This window comes from Dermacentor albipictus, chromosome 1, assembly GCF_038994185.2.
Source record: "Dermacentor albipictus isolate Rhodes 1998 colony chromosome 1, USDA_Dalb.pri_finalv2, whole genome shotgun sequence".
NCBI lineage: Eukaryota > Metazoa > Arthropoda > Arachnida > Ixodida > Ixodidae > Dermacentor > Dermacentor albipictus.
In genome coordinates, this window is record NC_091821.1 from 176,401,222 (window position 1) to 176,423,137 (window position 21,916).

At 45.3% G+C, this 21,916-nt stretch overlaps 1 protein-coding gene across 9 annotated transcripts in view; it reads left to right on the forward strand.

Moving 5' to 3' along the window:
- Positions 1-21,916, forward strand: part of LOC139052546 (cell adhesion molecule Dscam1-like) — a 1,125,159-nt gene that overhangs the window by 945,194 nt on the left and 158,049 nt on the right. For all 9 annotated transcript variants that reach the window (XM_070529666.1, XM_070529665.1, XM_070529658.1 and 6 more), the window contains one exon: positions 19,013-19,160. In XM_070529666.1, coding sequence (XP_070385767.1) covers positions 19,013-19,160 — 148 coding nt within the window. The remainder of the gene's footprint in view (positions 1-19,012; positions 19,161-21,916) is intronic.

The following is a 21,916-nucleotide window of genomic DNA, read 5'->3' on the forward strand; positions in this document are numbered from 1 at the left end:
GACGAGCGCGCGGTGAGGGGGATCGAACCTTAATTAAAACGACTGGCAGCTTCGTTCGTCGGCCCGGCGACTCACGTTCTCCACAAGTGCGGGATGCGAGCAAAGCGCGAGATTAGTTCACCTATTAGCAGGGCTCACGCGAGACTTTGCCCAACACAAAATGGGAAGGGAAGGGCGGAGGACGGCACACTGGCTCCTCTTCTTACGACGCGCGCGCTCTCCTTGCGACACGAAATGCTCTGCTTAAAATGCGGGCCGTTGCTCAAGACTTCTGAAACGCTCCGCAGAAAATAAGAATAACTTAAGGAAACCACGTTCGTCTTGCTACCATTGCTACTATTGCTGCATCCATGCGCCTATGAGTAAATAAAAGAAACAGTCATATAAAGGCGTGGTGTTCTCGCACGGCCTCTTACGGGGACGGCGTTTGGTGACGTTCAACAGTCTGCTTGCAGCTCGAACCAGATTTACTATCGGAGAGGGTCCGGCAGGGAAGGCGAGGTGATGTAAAAACAAATAACAGAAATTTAATACATCATTACGGGTGAGTGGTGTGCTCCAAGACAAAAAAATACAGAAACGTTCAGCGTGCGTCACCTGCACACAAGGGAAGAGATCTGTCCACAAGTGGCTGCTCACTGGCTTTCGTATACACTCCACCATCCGGAAAACTTTATTCTCTCTTGCTCCCTGGTAGAGGGCCTTCCAGGACACATCGGGTCAACCTACATAGAGGGTCATTGGAGGGAAACCACTCCTTGGCGTAAAGGTGTTGAACGTAGGCCGCGTCGCACGTCCGGTCAACCCACACAGAGGGTGATGGGAGGAAAATCACTCCTTGGCGTAGAGGGGGTGAACGCAGGCCACGTCGCACGTCGGGTCAACCCACACAGAGGGTCATGGGAGGGAAGCCACTCTTTGGCGTATAGGGGGTGAAGGTAGGCCATGTTTCACGTTGGTTCAACCCATACAGAGGGTCATAGGAGGGAAAGAACTCATTGGCGTAGAGGGGGTGAGTGTAGGACACGTCGCACGTCGGGTCAACCCACACAGAGGGTAATGGGAGAAAAGCCACTCCTTGGCGTAGAGGCGGTGAACGTAGGCCACGTCTCACGTCGGGTCAACTCACACAGAGAGTCATAAGAGGAAAACCACTCCTTAGCGTAGAGGGGGTGAACATAGGCCAGGTCGTACGTCGGGTCAACCCACACAGAGGGTCATGGGAGGAAAACCACTCCTTGGCGTAGAGGAGGGAAACGTAGGCCACGTCGCACGTCAGATCAACCCACAAAAAGGGTCATGGAAGAAAAGCCACTCCTTAAAAAAGAGGGGGTGAGCGTAGGACACGTCGCACGTCGGGTCAACCCAAACAGAGGGTAATGGGAGAAAAGCCACTCCTTGGCGTAGAGGCGGTGAACGTAGGCCACGTCGCACGTCGGGTCAACCCACACAGAGGGTCATACAAGGGAAACCACTCCTTAGCGTAGAGGGGGTGAACGTAGGCCAGGTCGTACGTCGGGTCAACCCACACAGAGGGTCATGGGAGGAAAACCACTCCTTGGCGTAGAGGAGGGAAACGTAGGCCACGTCGCACGTCAGATCAACCCACAAAAAGGGTCATGGAAGAAAAGCCACTCCTTAACAAAGAGGGGGTGAGCGTAGGACACGTCGCACGTCGGGTCAACCCAAACAGAGGGTAATGGGAGAAAAGCCACTCCTTGGCGTAGAGGCGGTGAACGTAGGCCACGTCGCACGTCGGGTCAACCCACACAGAGGGTCATACAAGGAAAACCACTCCTTAGCGTAGAGGGGGTGAACGTAGGCCAGGTCGCACGTCGGGTCAACCCACACTGAAGATCACGGGAGGAAAACTTTAGATCTCACTGACTCGCGTGTTGCTCACTAACTCTCTGCCACATATGCACGCATTGTTCCATTGTTTATTTTTCGCATGTAGGTGTGATCACCGCGGGGCGACTTGCGTGCGCTTCGGCCTCCGAAGTCAAAAGCACTAGCGCTCACAAATATACGGTGGTAATCTGGTCTCGCATTCACAAAAAGTGCTTGCGCTGGAATTGTTCACAAGACAGGAATTTTTCCAATCCTGCTGCTAAAGTGAAGGTGGCCGGCCAGTGGTGAAGTGAATTTACGAACGAGAAGCTTTGTGGATCATGCCTGTGATTTTTCTTTTCTTCTCATTTGAAGAGATACATCCAGAAGGAAAGTGACGTATTTTTCTTCATCTATTCAGCGTTTTTAATTAAACGAACTTGTAAAAAAATTGTTATGCAATTTTGCTTTGTAGACGTGAGAGTTAGAGTGTGTAATATGTAGTGATAACATTCCAAACGTCGAATGGTTACATAGTCACAAAAATAGTTACAAGCACGCACAGATGTTCGCTAGTTTAGCATCATTGTGACTGGTTAAAACTTTTGAAAAAGAAAAGAAGACAAAAAACAATATGTTAATTTTCATTCTTCCTGCATTTAAACATTCTAAATGATGAAAAGTGAAAGTATGCCTAAAGTCACAAACATTGCATTTGTAACTTCACTGCACTTTTGTAGGAGATGTACACTGCTTCTTCATACTCTTACAAACACCTCCTACAAGTAGGGCAACTGCTTGTACTAAAAGTGTCTGTGAACGCAATAACGATAATAATCGTTATTTTTTGGCGAAGTAGAAATAAACGCATACGAACAAAAGAGGGGGGAAGAAAAGGCAAAAGCTGATACACCACAACAACTTAGCAAGACTTGGACGAAGAAGACAGCATGGCAGTAACAACGGAGGTAAATAGAAAATTGTGGCCAGGTCTTGGAACATGAAGGAATGGAAACAAAAACGCAAAAAAAAGAAATTTCAGGTTGTCAGTTACCTCCTCAATGAATGCAATAACCAAAGTAAATTTGTAGTTCAATAACATGCGCTTTTCTAGTGATACTGTAAACTTTACTCGTCATTCACTTTTTAGTGGCACGAGCAACGAGTGACACTCTTGTTTCTTGCGCAGCACTTCCAGTTCACCTCCTGCGACGACCGGGGAGTAAATTCAAAATAAATCGCAAAAAGATAGAAAAAAATTGTACAGCACAAAATTCATGGATTTCATTATAGATATGATATTAGAACATAAGTTTAGTTACAAGTTGAGTTACTGAAGAGTGTGGAATAATTGGAATTAATTAGAAATCAGGGATTCTATCGCCATAACGCAATGTGCGACACTATCAATGTGTGCGTCTACAATACATAATTTGCAGTACGCAGAAGTCGCCACGCGAACACAAGAAAAAAATAAGCGCCCGTTGTTAATTTCTCCTTAAGATTCCCGGTTACATACCGAGCCTTATAAAGGGTGATGACAGGCAACATCAATATGACCCAGCGTAGCGGGTAACCGTTAGTTCACAGCTGCAGGAGCTCAGAACAACATCTAAGTGCGCACTTACACGAACCACAGTTTCAGCTCCTTTTATTAGAGTCCGCATGTGTATTTGTCGCTGATTATAAGTCCTCTTGAGAAAAGGCAATTTAAAGGTTTCTTTGCCTTAGTATGGCTTAGAGGCCGCACTGATGCGATGGAAGGCTTCCTCCGTAGTTGAAAGGCCGTCAGCAGCTAATATGAAGGCACTACCGTATAGGCACACAATTCTGAGATATTTGTCAAGGGTGACTCGAAAAAGAGGCAGCAACAACACTGCAACAAACATCGTCCGAAACGAGCGAAAATCAGAGACATAAGCCTCCTGTGCAGTGTACCCCGTGCGCACGGCTTGCAACTCAAGAGTTGCGTACTTGGGTGCATTTGTGTGCGACGAGTGCCAGGCTTGTGAATTCCACGTAGGCTCACTTGTTACTCGCAAACGCTCTGTGCATGCGATGTACCTACAAAATTGCAAGTCAAGCTTCCTATCAAAGACAGCAAATAAAAAAAAATGAGATTCCATATTCTTGTTTACATAAGTCACGGAATGAGCACAGTCACACGTTTCAAAAGTGTCAAGGCAATAAGGCGGGCTACCTGGTAGAGCTTGTATTCATATTCGCAGCGCAATATTACAGCAGATACGCACACACAGAAAAAAACGAAACAGACGAGGCGAGTGCTAGGCGAGAGGAGTGAAAAGGTGGTTGGCCCGAAAATATAATAAATGTGAACCGAAGGCAGAAACAGGCCGTTTCAGGTCATCAGCAAGCAGGCGGTTTTGTTGGAGGCCTACAGTGCATGGCCAAGTGGTAGATGGTTCTATTGAAGACAGTTCTATAAGCTGTTCTAGAACCAAGTGAGAAGCAGAAAGGATGAACCTTCTTTGTTACGCAAGTCACTGTAGTGTGTAACGTCGATTCGCATCTTCCGGCAAACTCTTAGGTAATAGTCCCCCAAAAGACATTTTCGCGAAGTAAATCTTTACAAGGTCCGATTTCACTAGCTTGCAGCAACAAATGACGCGCACAGCGGATACTAAGCAGCTTTGAACTTTAAACCCTATAGAGGCGAGCTCAGGTGCAGATTTGGAAAGTCTTTTGTAAGAAGCCATTAAAGAAGGCTTTGGATTTATTGGTTGGCCATCGACTATGTGGCCGTCGAAACCTCCGTACACAGTATATCTCGGTTCCTTACCAGCTTCTCTCGTTGGTGACAGTGGTGTAAACTTCTTTGCTTGAATCTTAAGGACGCTTTGGACACCACGCTACAGAAGAAGTGAAGAGGTATGTTTTTGCGTGAATAATTGAAGTATATTACTAAAGCTAATGCGAATGGATGAGTGTCATTTCTGTTGGCCCGACTATAGCTTAAGTACAGAAGATACGTACAAGATGGCTGAATCCTTGCTTTATTTAGAAGTGCAAAGCCTCCCTGCTCGGATTCAAGGAAAGGATGGCGTCTAAAAGAAAATGTCTGCGAGTTGACTTACACCTAGTGGGCACCTATATCCTGAAGGCTGGTGAAGATCGCAAAAGTACTTATCTGGCCATAGACCATGCGGAGCCACTTCGTTACCATCGTGGAGCTTTTTCTGCATTTTAACTGTTAAGGTTGGAAAAATAGTAGACAAATTAGTGTTGCAGACTCGTGGCGGCACTACTGACATTCGCCTCTGGAAAGCTGCAAAGCGCGTCAATATATATTGCTTATCTCGTCTTTGCCTTTCGCTTTCTCTGATATCGGTGGTTTGGCTGCCCTCAGATATTGCTCTGCAGTTGAGATATTGTGGAGCGGAACATGGAGGCTGCAGTTACGAATCCTTGTTGCGCACACGGCGGGCCGCTTGTTGACTGAAGAAAAGCGCGAAACGACTATTGTAGGAATGCTCCGATGCACATAGAAGAATGAAAGTCTACAAGCAATTGGAGCGGTCATTGTGTGAGGCTATTTTTTCTGTTGCGATCCATCTTATTGCGCTACAGTCAACAGATGGTCAGCCCATGCCAACTCGATCGCCCTGCTTTCTGGTTGTTGTGTGTGTTTGTTGTTGGGTGAGCATGAGGGCGCGAGTTGAACAACCTCCTCACAGGCCACCTTTTGATGAAAGAGGTACGCGCAAGGGCGCAAATACTCGGATGTCGGTATGGCTAAACCTCAGCGAAACCCAAGTTGATTCGATCATTCAGATACAACCTGGCGTCTGTAGTAGCTTACATGTAGCTTTGCGTATTGGGATGAGTCAGCCACCCAACTGAGCAACGGCCCAATCAAGCAATAGTGATCGCAAGCGCGCTTCTTGCTGCAGGGATGGGCCCCGTTAATGCATGTTCATCATCGGCCAACGCGCAAATATACTCCACTTCTTTTTTTCTTTACAGCGGAGCTGCATATGGCTAGGGTACGATAGACTTTTCGTGTCCGCACACAAACACTATCATCATCAATTGCTGGTACCCTCGTAAGCAAGCAAAATATGCAATCACTCATAGCCCCGTAAGGCAGAGGCTACAAGCACTGAGAAAAGGGAAGCGAACAGCGCTGACATTCTTTCTAATCACGCTTACAACATGCAGAACTGCATGTTGAAAACTGCCATCGTGAATTGCTCATAGCCCCGTAAGCAAGCAAAAAATGCAATGGCTCATAGCCGCGTAAGCTTCACGGTTGCTCACTTTGCGTGGGTTAGTCGTGATGACACTACCCCTGTGGTCGCTGACGGTCATTTCAATGGGGATGTGTCGGGACGAAAGAGGGAGTGGTTTACACGTTTGCTGTCGCAGACATATCTCTTGCGATACCCACCAATTCGGCCTAACCGACCACCCAACGGCGTACGTGCATCGATTTGACATTATCAAAGAATGTGTTTGCATTTGCAAGTATGCCGATCAGTATATATCATAGCGACCACAAAGCTATTATGACCGTCGTTACTAAGTGAGAATGAGTGATGCCAATTAAGTCTTTACCACAAGTTTTCTTACCATGACGTTTACAGTTCCGCTCGTCATACACTTTCGCAGGCCGAGATGGCCTTGAATGTTTTTCGCTCCCTTCACCACCCAAGCTTGTGAATGTGTCCTATATGCTCCCCCAAAAGGAAGCCGGCCAATGTTAACTTTTTCATTGGCGCAGCAGAGCCCGTCTAGGCGAAACACAAAACAGAAATGAAAGGAACTGCGAAGCGCCGAAGCAGCATAGCGGCGTCTGAAATTCCCGGATAGTTATATAGAGGGTGATAATTTTTAAGTTATCTAGAATATTGAAACATCGTCTGTTGCAGATAACATAATTGTAGTCCTTGAGCCGGACTATTCATGCAGTGTCAAGAATGGCGAGCTGTGAAAGAAGATTGCCACACAGTTACGACAGGGCGACACGACGCGCACCTCTCCCTCTCCGTCGCTGCAGCTGGGAGGCGTTCAAAGAAGCGGCCTTTGCGCTGGAATCCGCCGCCTTACTCCAGCCCCTTCGACATTGTGACGGAACTAGTTCGGTGTGTGAACAATGATTCCGGAGTTCCCCAACGCGGAGCTGATTTGACACGCATGGACAAGCTGCCGTGGGGACGACGTATTTTGGAGCGTCTCACGCTTCGGCCTAAGCACGGAACAACGAGCGACCCTCGATCGGCGCCGATAGTTTCCCGGAACGGCACCCCGCGCGGTTGCCTCTGTGTACAGAGCGCGGTTGCCTTTGTGTACGTAAACTGGTCTGCAGAGCAGCGGCGAGTTGGTGAGGAGTAAACGAACAGTCGCCGCGTCGTAGGACCGGCGCATCGAGTGTATAAAAACTGTGGTTGTGCGAATGCTGAGGACTTCTCTTGAGCAGTCATGTTAGACTGAGTCACTTCTCTCATGCAGTCATGTTGGACTGTTACTCTTTTCTCAAGCAGTCATGTTAGACTGAGTTAATTTCTGTAAATAAACCCTTTTCCTCGTTCTCGATGAGAAGCAGTTCTTCACTTCATCAACGATCTCAGCGTAAATAAGTTGGACGACGGCATGGGCCAGCTACCTTCGAATTCATGCCGTACTCCAATCTTGGCAAAGGACCACGGACGATGGGATTGAGCCCCCAATCCTGACAACTGGCTGACAGCGGTGAGATGGACTTTGCGACATGGTGCTGTATCTGCGGTGAGTGCTTGGTTTTTGCTTTGACTCTCTAGGCTTCATTGTGTGGTTGTTCTGTTTAGAACAGTAGGGAAGCTAGATTGTTGTGTGTTAGCTAGGTTGTGTTTTCCTAGCTAGATTTAGAGAGCAGAATCAAGGCAGTAAAGCAGCAGTCATGGAGTTAAGGACACTGCTGAGAGACGAGTTGTTGATTGTTGGTGAGGAACTGGGCCTAGATGTACGCAAGGAAATGCTCAAATCGGAATTATTGGAGCTAATTTCCGAAAAGGCCAGTGAGGAAGAAATTGAAATGGGGTTTGAACTTCTGAAAAAGAGAGAAGAACGAGAGAGAAAAGAACAAGAGAGAGAGGAACGCGATAAAGATCGCGAGTTAAGAAAAATGCAACTGGAACTTGAAAGCAAACGTTTGGAGATGTCTCAAGGAAGTGAAGGCGCTCTGGGACGATCAAGTGAGGCAGAATCGTACCGCATGGACAGGCTATTAAAGCCATTTGAGGTCGGGACCGACATAGGCTTGTTCCTAAGCAATTTTGAAAGGACTTGCGAAAAGATGAACTTCGGCCCGAGTACATGGCCACAGCGGTTGCTGTCTATGTTGCCGTGTGAGGCGGCGGAAGTAATCGCCAGACTAAGTGTGCAGGATGCATATGATTATGCAAAAGTTAAGGCTAGTCTCCTGAAGAAATACCGCCTTTCAGCCGAAGCTTTCCGGCAAAGGTTTAGGAGCACAGGCAAGAAAGATAGCGAGGGCTATCCGGAGTTTGCATATAGCTTAAAGGCCAACCTAGTCGAGTGGCTTAAAAGCGCGGAAGCGTACGACAGCAGAGACATGATCATTGAATGCATGTGTCTAGAGCAGTTTTACAAAACCATCCCCCAAGCTGTGAAACTGTGGGTGCAAGACAGAGGTAATGTAAACACTGTGGAAAGGGCGGCTGAATTAGCCGAAGAGTACGCAACCCGTAGAAAGTTGAACGCCGAGGAGGGAAACTGGGACGGTCGAAATGGACCACGGAAACCATTTCCGTTCAAAAAGGGTGCGCAAACTAGACGATCGAAGCCTGTAGACATGGCGGAAAAGCCCGCAGAAAAGAGCGAGGAGAAACTTAACGGAGAAACCGCACAAGAACAGAAAAGAAAGTTCGGATCTTTTAGACCAATTCGCTGTTACAAATGCCACAAACTGGGACATATAGCTGTAAACTGCGAGAAGTCTAGCGTAGTTTTTTCCTACGTGGAGGAAAAGAATGAGAATATGGAACTTTTAAGTCCATATCTCCACGACCTGCAAGTTAATGGAAAACCATGCCGAGTGCTAAGAGACAGTGCCGCCACGCTGGACATTGTCCATCCATCTTACGTGATGGTAGATGACTTCACCGGAGAAGTAGCGTGGATAAAACAGGTTGTAGAAGAACACAGCGTGTGTCTGCCCATGGCCAAAGTCAAAATCAGTGGACCATTCGGGGAACTAGAGACTGAGGCTGCAGTTTCCAAATTTTTGTCACTGCAGTATCCCTACATCTTTTCGAATCGCTCGAATCATTTACTGCGTGACAGAGGGCTCAAACTGGGAGAGGGCATAGTACAGGCATTGACCCGAGGCCAAGCTCGTAAGATCGCGGCGCTTTCGGCTGAAAATGCTCAAGCTCCTCCAGCTGAAGCAGAAAAGGGGATAGCTTCAATACCCGAATCCGAGCTAGGCCCGAGGGACAAAAGAACAGTTGAGGAGAGCCTGCCAGTTGACCAGCTCAATGAGAGCGTAGCACTAGAGTGTCAGAGTTCTAGCCTGCAGGAAGAGCAAGCAGACGCGCTCACAAGCGAGACAGGGTCGTTATTATAACCGGCCTCAAAGAACTTTGATCAACTCTTACGCGTGGATAGAGAGTCACTGGCAGCTGAGCAAAAGAATGATGAGAGCTTAGCAAAATTACATGACACAGCTAAAGAAGGCATTGCTAGGCGCAACGTAACGATACATGAGAGAGGAGGATTGTTGTATCGGCATTACAGAGATCGAAAGGGTAGGATTTTAGATCAGTTAGTCATACCTACTAAGTATAGGCAGGACCTTTTGAGTCTTTGTCATGGAAATGGGTGGTCCGGCCACCTAGGCATAAACAAACCAAAGGAAAGATTGCTTATGGAATACTACTGGCCTGGCTGTTTCAAAGATGTAGAAAACTTTGTAAGATCATGCGACGCCTGCCAGCGTTCTGGTAAACCAGGAGAGACTTGGAAAGCTCCACTGAAGGTAGTGCCCTTAATAACAGAGCCTTTCAGACGGCTTGTAATAGACACGGTAGGGCCTCTTCCAAAAACAAAATCAGGCTACAGGTACTTGTTTACCATGCTGTGTCCGGCTACCAAGTTTCCAGAAGCAATCCCTTTGAAAGAGCTCAGCTCCGCCGAAGTAGTAGACGCGCTTTTGACAGTGTTTGCACGAGTTGGGTTTCCAGCCGAAATTCAGGCAGATCAAGGGTCAGTATTCACGAGCGCACTGACTTCCACATTCTTGCAAAAGTGCGGGGTAAAGTTAATACACAGTTCTGTCTATCACCCTCAGTCAAACAGTGTAGAGAGGTGGCATTCGGTGCTTAAGCGAGTTTTGCGTGCACTCTGTTACGAGCACAAGGAGGACTGGGAGAACTGTCTGCCGGCAACTTTGTTTGCTTTGCGAACGGTTCCACATGAGGCGACAGGGTTCTCACCAGCAGAACTAATGTATGGGAGGACACTCCGGTCTCCACTGAGAATGTTAAGAGAGATGTGGGAGGAAAGAGGGGAGAGTCCAACCGTGGTTGAATACGTGCTAAATTTACTGGAGCGGCTAAGCGCAACCCAAGAACTAGTCGGAAAGAACATGGCACTAGCTCAAAAGAACGCCAAATTCTATTATGACAAGAATGCGAGGCTTCGTACGTTTAACGCCGGAGACCAGGTAATGATCCTCAAACCTTCAAGAAAGAACAAGCTTGAAGTTCACTGGGACGGGCCCGTTAGAGTGTTGCACAAACTTTCAGATACTAACTATGCTTTGAGAATGCCCGGTCGCAGGAAGGAAGTGAGGATATATCACTGTAATTTGATGAAGCCGTATGTAGAGCGGAGCGGAGTCGTTAACTATACCGTCAAAGAGCCGGATGGCACTAGTACCAAGTTTGACGAATATAGGGCGACCTCCAACTCTGAAATCGGCCTAGAAGAAGTAGTAGAGCACTCGGTAAGCTCGCACGCTCTAAAACCCGAGCAGCTAGATGAGCTAAAAGGGGTGTTAGGGGAATATCTCGACAGATTCAGCGATCGGCCGGGTAGAACCGAACTGATAACGCATGAAATTGAGCTGACCTCTACCGAACCAGTAAGATCAAAACCTTACAGGGTGTCTCCAAGACAGAGAGAGATTATGGAGGCAGAGATACAGCGCATGCTAGAGTTGGGAGTTATTGAGCCCGCTGAGAGTGACTACACGTCACCGCTAATACTCGTAGAAACCCCTAACAAGGACCCTCGTCCGTGTGTTGACTACAGGAAGTTAAATGCGATCACTAGGGATCAGCTGTACCCGATACCCAACATTGAGGAACGAATTGAAAGAGTTAGCGCTGCTAAATACATTTCAACTATAGATCTCGTGCGGGGGTACTGGCAAGTTCCCCTTTCAGAAAGTGCCAGCCGCTATGCCGCATTCATCTCGCCTGTAGGCACTTTTCGCCCTCTCGCACTCAGCTTCGGGCTGAAGAACGCGCCGTTTAGCTTCTCTAAGTTAATGGATATTGTCCTAAAGGACTTGCAGGAGTTCGCCTTACCTTATCTTGATGATGTGGCCATTTTTTCCGACAGCTGGGAACAACACGTATCGCACCTCAAACAGGTGTTCTCACGGTTGAGGGAAGCCGGCTTAACGATGAAAGCGGAAAAGTGTAGGTTTGGTTGTTCGCAGTTTACTTATCTGGGCCATGTTGTCGGTCAGGGCATGAGACGGCCGGCTGAGCTGAAAATAGCGACGATTGGAGATTTTTCTCAGCCGCGCACGAAAACGGACCTTCGTTCATTTTTGGGACTTGTGGGGTACTATCAACGGTACATTCCGAATTACTCGCAATTGGCAAGTCCATTAACAGACGCCCTCCGAAAGGGAGCACCGAGTAACGTACACTGGGATAAGGACAAAGAGAACGCTTTCCAAAGTTTGAAAACGCTATTGGTTTCTCGCCCTGTGCTTCGCGCGCCAGACTACACAAAGGAATTCATAGTTCAATGCGACGCAAGCGACAGAGGTATGGGCGTGGTACTTAGTCAAGTCGGCGACGATAACGAGGAGCATCCTATCCTCTACGCCAGCCGTAAACTAAATGTAAGAGAGGAAGCCTACAGCGCTTCAGAGAAGGAATGCGCTTGTTTGGTTTGGGCCGCCCAGAAGTTGTCGTGTTACTTGTACGGAGCGAAGTTCATCTTCGAGACCGACCACTGTCCTCTGACGTGGCTCAATCAAATGTCACACAAAAACGGCCGCTTGCTCCGATGGAGCCTCACTCTCCAAGAGTACAACTTCTCCGTTAGATATAAGAAGGGAAAGTTGCATAGCAATGCGGATGGTTTGAGCAGGCTAATTTGAATTCTGCGTTTGAGGGTCCCGCCTAAATTTTGGGGTTACTAGTGTTAGCTTTTCTTTAGGCGAAGAAAATCCCCTCTCATTCAGCAGAATTCCCTCCATTAATTGCTGAATTTGTCAGCAGGAATTTGCTTCAGAAATTGGCATAGTGAAATGTAGCATTTTTTTTTGTTTCTGCACTTATGTTGTTGTTGTTTTTTTTTGAAGCCTAGCGAGTCTAAAGTGAGAGCCAATGCGCGTCATCTCGGCGCAGAGCCGTGTTGTGGGATTCATTTTGCAGTTGCCTGTCCTTGTTGGATGTTTTGGGGCGGTGACATCAATGCACAAGTGGTCGCTGCGAGCCAAGACATCAATCCCCCCCTGACCAGCAGCCGTTCTCTTCCTGCCTAGCGGTTGTCAGCGCTAGACAGTCGAGACTTTCCGGGCCCTGGAGGCGCTGTCAAGAATGGCGAGCTGTGAAAGAAGATTGCCACACAGTTACGACAGGGCGACACGACGCGCACCTCTCCCTCTCCGTCGCTGCAGCTGGGAAGCGTTCAAAGAAGCGGCCTTTGCGCTGGAATCCGCCGCCTTACTCCAGCCCCTTCGACATTGTGACGGAACTAGTTCGGTGTGTGAACAATGATTCCGGAGTTCCCCAACGCGGAGCTGATTTGACACGCATGGACAAGCTGCCGTGGGGACGACGTATTTTGGAGCGTCTCACGCTTCGGCCTAAGCACGGAACAACGAGCGACCCTCGATCGGCGCCGATAGTTTCCCGGAACGGCACCCCGCGCGGTTGCCTCTGTGTACAGAGCGCGGTTGCCTTTGTGTACGTAAACTGGTCTGCAGAGCAGCGGCGAGTTGGTGAGGAGTAAACGAACAGTCGCCGCGTCGTAGGACCGGCGCATCGAGTGTATAAAAACTGTGGTTGTGCGAATGCTGAGGACTTCTCTTGAGCAGTCATGTTAGACTGAGTCACTTCTCTCATGCAGTCATGTTGGACTGTTACTCTTTTCTCAAGCAGTCATGTTAGACTGAGTTAATTTCTGTAAATAAACCCTTTTCCTCGTTCTCGATGAGAAGCAGTTCTTCACTTCATCAACGATCTCAGCGTAAATAAGTTGGACGACGGCATGGGCCAGCTACCTTCGAATTCATGCCGTACTCCAATCTTGGCAAAGGACCACGGACGATGGGATTGAGCCCCCAATCCTGACAGCAGGCGGACATTACTTGCATGAGAAACCGAAACAAATATTCAACTCATTAACACAATTCACTCAGTATCTTCCTAATTAATTACTTTGCGGCACGTATTGCAATTTACGAATTGTAGTGGATGAGTTTGCAAGGCGTATCCAATTGCATTGAATGTCCAGAATGACACCAATTTGGAGATATGCGCCATCTAACTGGTCGTAAAAATTCATTGTTGTTCCACTTACTTTTTTTAACAAAACGCTCTTTTATGCATATAAGCACAAAAGTAACTGTAACACCCAAGTATATTGTCCCACACTTCGGAAAATATCTGGGGGCTGCTGTCATCCTGGACATTAATTTCAAGTGGATACGTCTTGCAAAGTCATCGGTTACAATTTGCAAATTGCAATATGTGCAGTAAATGCTGAATTAGGAAGTTAATTTGCAACATTTGTTAATTAGTTGAACATGTGTTTCGATTTCTAGTGCTGGTAATGCTCTCCTCTTCGAATAACCCAGGTTAAGGACAAGATTTATGCTATCTGCCACACACGGTTTTTAATAGTAGTGGAAAACAAAAACGATCACCCCGTGTACGCATATATATGTATAAGCAGTGCCACCTAACATAGCCCTTGATATTACTTTTGGGACGTGAATGCCATGCAGGATTTCTTTTGTCTCCTATGTTTCTTTTCTATTTCTCGTGCTGGTAATGCTCTCCTCTTCGAATAACCCAGCTCAAGGACAAGGTTTATGCTATCTGCCACACACGGTTTTTAATAGTAGTGGAAAACTTAAAAACGATCACCCCGTGTACGCATACATATGTATAAGCAAGCAGTGCCACCTAACATAGCCCTTGATATTACTTTTGGGACGTGAATACCATGCAGGATTTCTTTTGTCTCCTATGTTTCTTTTCGAGTTCTTTTAGTCTACATGCTCCCCTCCCCTACTTCACCATTCTTAAGCATGCTGTCAATTAATTGCCCGATATAAAAAAGTTAGGTAACTCTATAAACAGCCAGTTAAGAGTGGCAAAACGATTATATGTAGAACAAGACTCTTACAAGCAAGCAATAACACAAAATTGGAATGGAACATCGTCAACTCCTTTCTAAACAGGAATTCTCGACCAAAACAGGTATAAAAAATTATGTACAATAACTCAGAGTATAACTCCCCTATACTAATAGCCAACACTTTCAGCTCCTATTTTTTTCATAACACACCCTCTCCTTCACAAGGCACTCAACTTAATCGTCTCCCTCATTCATTTTTTTCTCTTCCCCACAACACTAGAGGAAACATGTAAGGTTGTGTGTCACCTAAAACCCACCAGTGCGGGAACTGTTGAAGTTCTGCCTGCTACTATTAAAATGATTGCGCACCTACATTCTGATATCTTGTCTTATATTACGAATTTGATATTGAAGACTCGTGTGTTTCCTAACGGGCTTAAGCGCGGTAAAGTCATTCTAGTTCTTAAAAAAGGTGACAGCACGATCATACATACCTACCGCCCTATTTGTATTTTACCTTTTTCGGCAAAGTTCTCGAGAAATTAAAATCTAACGGAATACCTCACTAAATTTAATATTCTCTTTTCATGGCCACTTTGGTTTTCGTAATGGATACTCCAGAGATATGACACCTATACATATAACTGACCAATTAAAACATAATAGACGAAGGCCTACTTGCAGATTCAGTCTTCAATGATCTAACAAAGGCATTCGACTGCGTAAACCATAGTATCCCTTTTGCTAAGCTTGAGGCTATCGGTGTACGCGATCCTGCCCTCTCACTATTAAAAAGTTACTTATCTAACAGAGTTCAGGTTGTTTCTATGTCTAATGTCTATTCCAGACAACAAGCCAGTAACATTGGCGCCCCTCAAAGATCCATCTTAGGACCGCTACTGTTTTGGATTTATATTAATGGTCTACCTAACTGTTTGTCGTCTACTAAGTGTATGCTGTACACTGATGATACTACCATATTTACCTCTGTTAAAAACATGTCACTTCTTATTAACGAGCTAAATACCGGTCTAGAAAATGTTTTAAGTTGGTGTAATGCTAGCCTATTATCTATTAATGCCACCAAGATTAAATTTGTTGTATTTTCCTCAAATCAAGAACATTCGGCATCCTTCCCTTCTTTAACTTTTGACTCACGTTGTATCTCTCCCAGTCCATGCTCATCTTTCCTTGGGATTTCTCTTGACTGCAACTTGAAATATAAAGATCACATTTCTCACATAAAAAATAAAATAGCATGCGGTATTCGCGTTCTAATTAAAACTCGTCCCTATTTTACATATGGTACATTAATCTGGCTATACCAATCATTCATTCACTCTAATATTAACTGCGACATAATATGCTGGAGCAACACTTATAACACTCACTTGGCATCCCTCCATGTAGTCCAGAACCAATCCATAAGAATTATAAGTAGTTCACGCTTTGCAAATGGAAAATCACTACTACATGAAAACAACATTCTAACCATTTCAGAACTCACCAAATATAATCTAGGAATTTTATTCTACAAATATATGACTAAGAAACTACCATCGATCTGCTTCTCACCTTGTGACCTTATAGCTCATAGTCACACTAGATTTGCACTCAATAATAATTTCCGTCTACCTAAAGTGCGTACTAACTAGGGTAAACAGACTGCGGAATTTTCCTCGATATCGCTTAGGAATAATCTACCACCTATAATCAAAAATGCAAGAAATGCATACCAATTTAAAAGAGAACTGAAAGCATTCATAATAAGTACTTACTGATAGTGTCCGTTTTTCCTAATCTTATTCTGTTTTTTTATACTGTCATGTTGTTAACAAGTGTTGTCATTACTCATATGCTATAAACACGTTTCGATATTACTCTTAGCTCTCATCTGTGCTACTGTTGCTTTAAACATTGTATACCATCATAAGTGTCTTTAACAGGAGGTCCCGATACAGTTTTACACTACGGGACCTCTTTATGTGTACTACACACACGTAATTTTCTGTATTCTTAGAAATAAATAAATTCTGAAATTCTGAAACACCATCTTCCTGGGGTATAGCGCAATAGCTTGCCTGCAGGTCTACGAAGCACTAAAAGTTAGATATTTTTTGAACAGGTATATTGCAATGGCAGGCACGATTTTCAATGTTATGGCCCCTAACACCACTACTTGATATTAACGAGCTGAACATCAAGCGTCACTTTTCATTATGCACAGAAAGCAGAAATAACACGACAAAAAGAAATGCATTTCTATTCTTCAGTGTTACTCGGTGTAAGAGCATCTTCGCAAAATGGACGGCGTCTTTGGAAGGGATCGCAAAAAGAGAAAGAAAAACGAGGTGTAGTTGAATTCTGAGCTCGAAGCACATCTTGGTTGTTCGTGTGGCTCCATTCACGAGTAGTGATCAAACTTATCGGTTTCAATTCTGGCGAAAACTCAGCTAAACGTCCATTATGATGTTAGATATCGTAGTACTGGCCTAGTATTTATTTTTTCACATACCTTTGTATACACGAGCACTATATCTCTAAATTGCACATTTCGTTTTCGAAGAGCTTCTTACTGGGTTTCTTTTTCGACTTCTTGCAGCAAACAGGCGAAGATTCTGTCTCATTCACATGTTCGCGGAGTCGTCAATTATCTTGCAATTACTAACGGTTTGACGAGAGGTGCACATAAGTGTTGTTCTTTAAAAGAAAAAAAAAGGACGACATGGCGCAGGAGAAAGAGGAGGAGAAAAGAAGAATAAGAAAGCCCAAGCAGTACTCCTGGGTTTTTTTTTTTTGTATCACGTTCTCAATCAGAAACCCAAATTTAGCGCTCACACTCCTAAAAATATGGCCTTCGGTATGGCAGAAACTCAACTTTAGGGGCTTCACGCAAGACATTAAAATTTCTCGTAAGATTTCGGAAGCGTAAGCAAAATTAGTTGCAGTGTGGCTACGTTTCTTTCTGGCGCCATAATCTGTCCCTTAGGCCTGGAAAGCTTTATAGGCGCGGCTTCGCCATATAACCTTCTGTGACGAAAAATTTAGACATGCACCGGCAGCTACGTGTGTGTTGTGCAACCAATCGTATCAGTTTTCGCAGCTCTTCGCAGAGTTCGCTACCAATTTTCTCCTGGCCCTCCCCCAGAGGAATAGTCTGTGGTGGTAAAGAAAAAAAAAAGAACTGGAATAAAAGGAGATGAAACATTAAAAGGGTCTCTCGCAATTGCGAATCTGCGGGCGCGACAACAACACCGCAGTCACCCGCCTTCATTTTCTGCGCACACCGGAGAATTGCGTAACGTGCGTGGCTCCTGAATCGTAGCGTCGAGCACGAAAATGACAAAAGTAGCGATACCGAAAATCCCTCGTGGCGTCTTTTCCATCTTTTTCTGTTTCTCCCCCTCGAAACGTCCAGATTTTGCAACACATTGCCCCCCCCCTTCCGCATGCGCATGCTTGCGACATCAATATTGCGCGGTTGCAATAACGGTGCTTGTGTTGTCGATGCAGTTTTTGGATGCAAGTTTCGGTAATGGATAAGTCAACCCCTTGGTTAAGAACCACATACCGACAAGTAACCCAGAGAGCGTTGTGAACGCCGGTATTAAAATACGTGAAAAGACGCCGAATCCGTAAGAAATAATGCGATGCAGTAATGCAGCAGCTGGTAAACGGCAACATTCGTTGCTCTGAGCCAAATTAATCGCAAGCTTCCTTTCCTTTTTCGCAATAAAGGTTGGCTATAGCTCAAATGAGAAAAAGCTCTTTCTGATGAGAATACTATTCGCAGTGTTCTCTTTTATGTGCTTGACGGCAAAGTAATCTGCGCAGTACCGTAGCCGACTTCACGTTTCCCTAAAATATGTAAGACGGTCCTCTTAGAAAGGAGGCTAGCTGTTAACGGAGTGCAGTCTAATCTCAAGCTCATTATTGGCACCGTTTATTCATATGCGAGGAAACTTAGCCAGGAACTATACTTCACCGAGCGATATTTCAGCTTCGTTAGTTTGTTTCGTACCTTTGTAGATGAAATCTTTCGTTCCCCTGTTTTTTTCCTTATGCCACCGAGAGTTTATCTCTGTTGTTCCCACCGCGTTAGCTACAGGTATGCAAAGCATGAGCGTCCTATTTCACTGTGTGTCTTTACAACACTGCGCTCTGGGCAAAGTGGGCATGACGAGGTATTGTAGAGTTTGACGAATTCGCTCACGATGTCATACTGCGGTGCGTGATTAAGTCATTTGGCCCGGAGCCATTACATTACTTTAAAGCGTCATTTCTTCGACTAGGCGACCTCACTGCGTGCTACATCATAGCCGGCTGCGTTTCCGCAGACGCGCATAATGACTCAGAAGTGTTTGGGTGCGAGCTAGTTGGTACGGATCATGAATGATCCGTACTAACCATATGAATGCGCATAACGACGCACCGTATGACGTGCCATGTGAATGACGTATGACGCACCAATGACGTACCATATGAATGCGCATGATGACGCACAGAATGCGAGACAGCGGGCTCACAGCAAAGGATGTAGTCCGCGGAGCCATCAGAGACGCAGCGACGTTCTGTGAGTCCGCACGTGGTGAGCTCCTTGTTTGTTTTTCAGGGCCGCCGAAGTTCGATGTCAAGTTTCGAGCGCACGCCGTCAAGAGAGGCGAGAAGGCCCGACTCCAGTGCACGGCCGTGGGAGACCTGCCGATCGCCATGACCTGGTCGAAGAACAACGACCGAGTCCCCGAAAAGAGCAAGTACAAGTGCGTGTCGCTTGTCACTTTCCGTATTTTTGTATTATCGCGCTGAATGCGTGCACACATAACTCGGATATGACGACGGCGACGTTGTCCTGCGTTGTTAACTTGCAAGTGGTTTTGCGTGCTGCGCGTATTCTTCGTTTCAGAGGCATGGACTCTTCTTCCAAGGGGGAAGCTGTCTCAGTCTTGGGCAGCTTAGTTGTGAAAGCGCCATTAGCAGCTTTCACCTGGGATTTACCTCGCACAAACCCAGTAACTTTCTTACGTAATAGTCCTGCGGAAACCCGCAAGGTGGTGAGAAGTAATTAATAAAGGGGAAATCAGACATCCACCCAAACGGAGCCAAGTGCTACGAAGAAAACGCATGCGGGTTCCCCGAAAGAAAAGCTTCGCAGTTGAAGACAAATTCGTCCTGGTCCGCGATGAATTTTTCTTCAACTGCGAAGCTTTTCTTTCGGGGAACCCGTATGGCTTTCCTTTGTAGCACTTAGCTACGTTTGGGTGGATGTCTCGCTTTCCCTTTATTAACAATAACTTTCTGCAGCGTCATTTGCTATATCCTTCGGCACATTTCCATCCCGCATACGGTGGCACAACTCATCTGTACCATCTCGGTTCAAAGTGTTGTGAAGGCTTTGCAGTGATTTCTGCAAAGAGAACTAAAGACAAAATCATCGTGTCGCTGTCATCATTATCGTGCCGTGGACGCCGCCATGCCACCGCCATCGTCGTTACTGTTGTCGTCATGCCGGGCGACTGTCGGCGTCGTCTTCACTGCTGTCATCATTTCGCTATTTGCTTCTTTGCTATCGTTGTCTCATGCCGAGGGTGCATACATAGGGTGCCTTCTTTTATTTTATTTTTTTTAGCTGCACCAAAGATCTAGAAATGGCCTGCTGCAAATGGCACAATTCTAATCCTTGATCTAAGTTACTCGATGAGGCGGCCATTAATTCTGCGAGAGATCAAAATACCTATATAACTGATGAACATAATGACACTAACCAAATTTTAATTAATTATGTTACTACACATATATTAATCTACTAATTGTAGCTAATGAGTTCGCCAGAAATGTCTACTTGCAACGAATTCTCAGGACTGCACCAGTTTCGAGATAATAATTTTCAAAGTGTCCGACGAAATGCAAGGACGTTCCAGTTACCTTTCTTTAGAGAAAATGCTATTCTATGCATTGAAGCATAGAAGTAACTGGAACACCAATGCATTTCATCGGACACGGTGAAAATAATACATGGATACTGGAACAGTCGAGAGGATTCCTTCCAAATGGTATCGCCTAGTGAACTCACTGGCTACAATTCGTAGGTTAAAATATGTAACGCAGCACAGTTGATGAAAAAGCGGATTAGTCTAATTACGTTAATTATTTATTTCACATTTTGACTTCTCGTTGATTCATGGTCGCCTCATCTAGTAATTTAGATCAAGGGTTAGAAGTGTGCTATCTGCCACAGGCGGCTTTTAAAAATTCGGTGCTGCTAAAAAAAAAACTATATATATTGTAAGTAGAGGCGTGCGAACATTCGGAACTTTCCAATAATTAATCGAATAGTGCCCTCTTTAATTCGGTCTTCGAATCAAATTCTCCCTATTTGTAAATACGCATGTTTTGCGAATAATTTTTGAATATTTCAAAGTGTCAGCTGGTGCCAAATAAACATAAAATTAGAGCAGAAGTACGGTAAGTTTTCACCACTGCAGGCGTAGTCGATGACCTCAGACATAGTCGATGACGTCAAGCGTCAGTCGAAGTTGTCTGTCGATGACGACAGACTACTGCGAGCATGCGCTGCAAAACACAAGGTCGTGGGACCGTATACCGGCCGTTGCCGCCGAATTTCGATGGGGGTGAAAGGCAAAAACACCCGTGTACCATGCACTGGGTGCACGTTAAAGAGCCCCAGGTGGACAAAATTAACCCGGAGTCCCCCGCTACGGCGTGCCTCATAATCAGGTTGCGCATTCGGCACGTAAAACCCCCGAATTCAAATTATTACTACAAGCAATAGAGAATATTTGAATCCGTTCATGTAGCCGCCGTTTCCTATTTCTACCTTTCTCATATTTCGATTAAAACTTGTGGTCCCTCCCACAAGGGTCGAATTAATGGGAAGCGAATGCATTCGGAAATTTCGGGACCTCATTTTTCTCTCATTTCGTCACCAAACAAAAATGATAACAAAAATTAATAAGACCACATACATACATACATACATACATACATACATACATACATACATACATACATACATACATACATACATACATACATACATACATACATACATACATACATACATACATACATACATACATACATACATACATACATACATACATACATACATACATACATACATACATACATACATACATACATACATACATACATACATACATACATACATACATACATACATACATACATACATACATACATACATACATACATACATACATACATACATACATACATACATACATACATACATACATACATACATACATACATACATACATACATACATACATACATACATACATACATACATACATACATACATACATACATACATACATACATACATACATGTGTGTGTGTGTGTGTTGTCTCCAACGAAAAATTGCTTTTACAGCCAAGGGGGGCTTCCGTACGAACAAAAGATAATCGAACCGGCCTCTGGTACTGCGTACGCATAAGTTGATATGAGGCCTCGTAGTCTTCACAAGTGTGC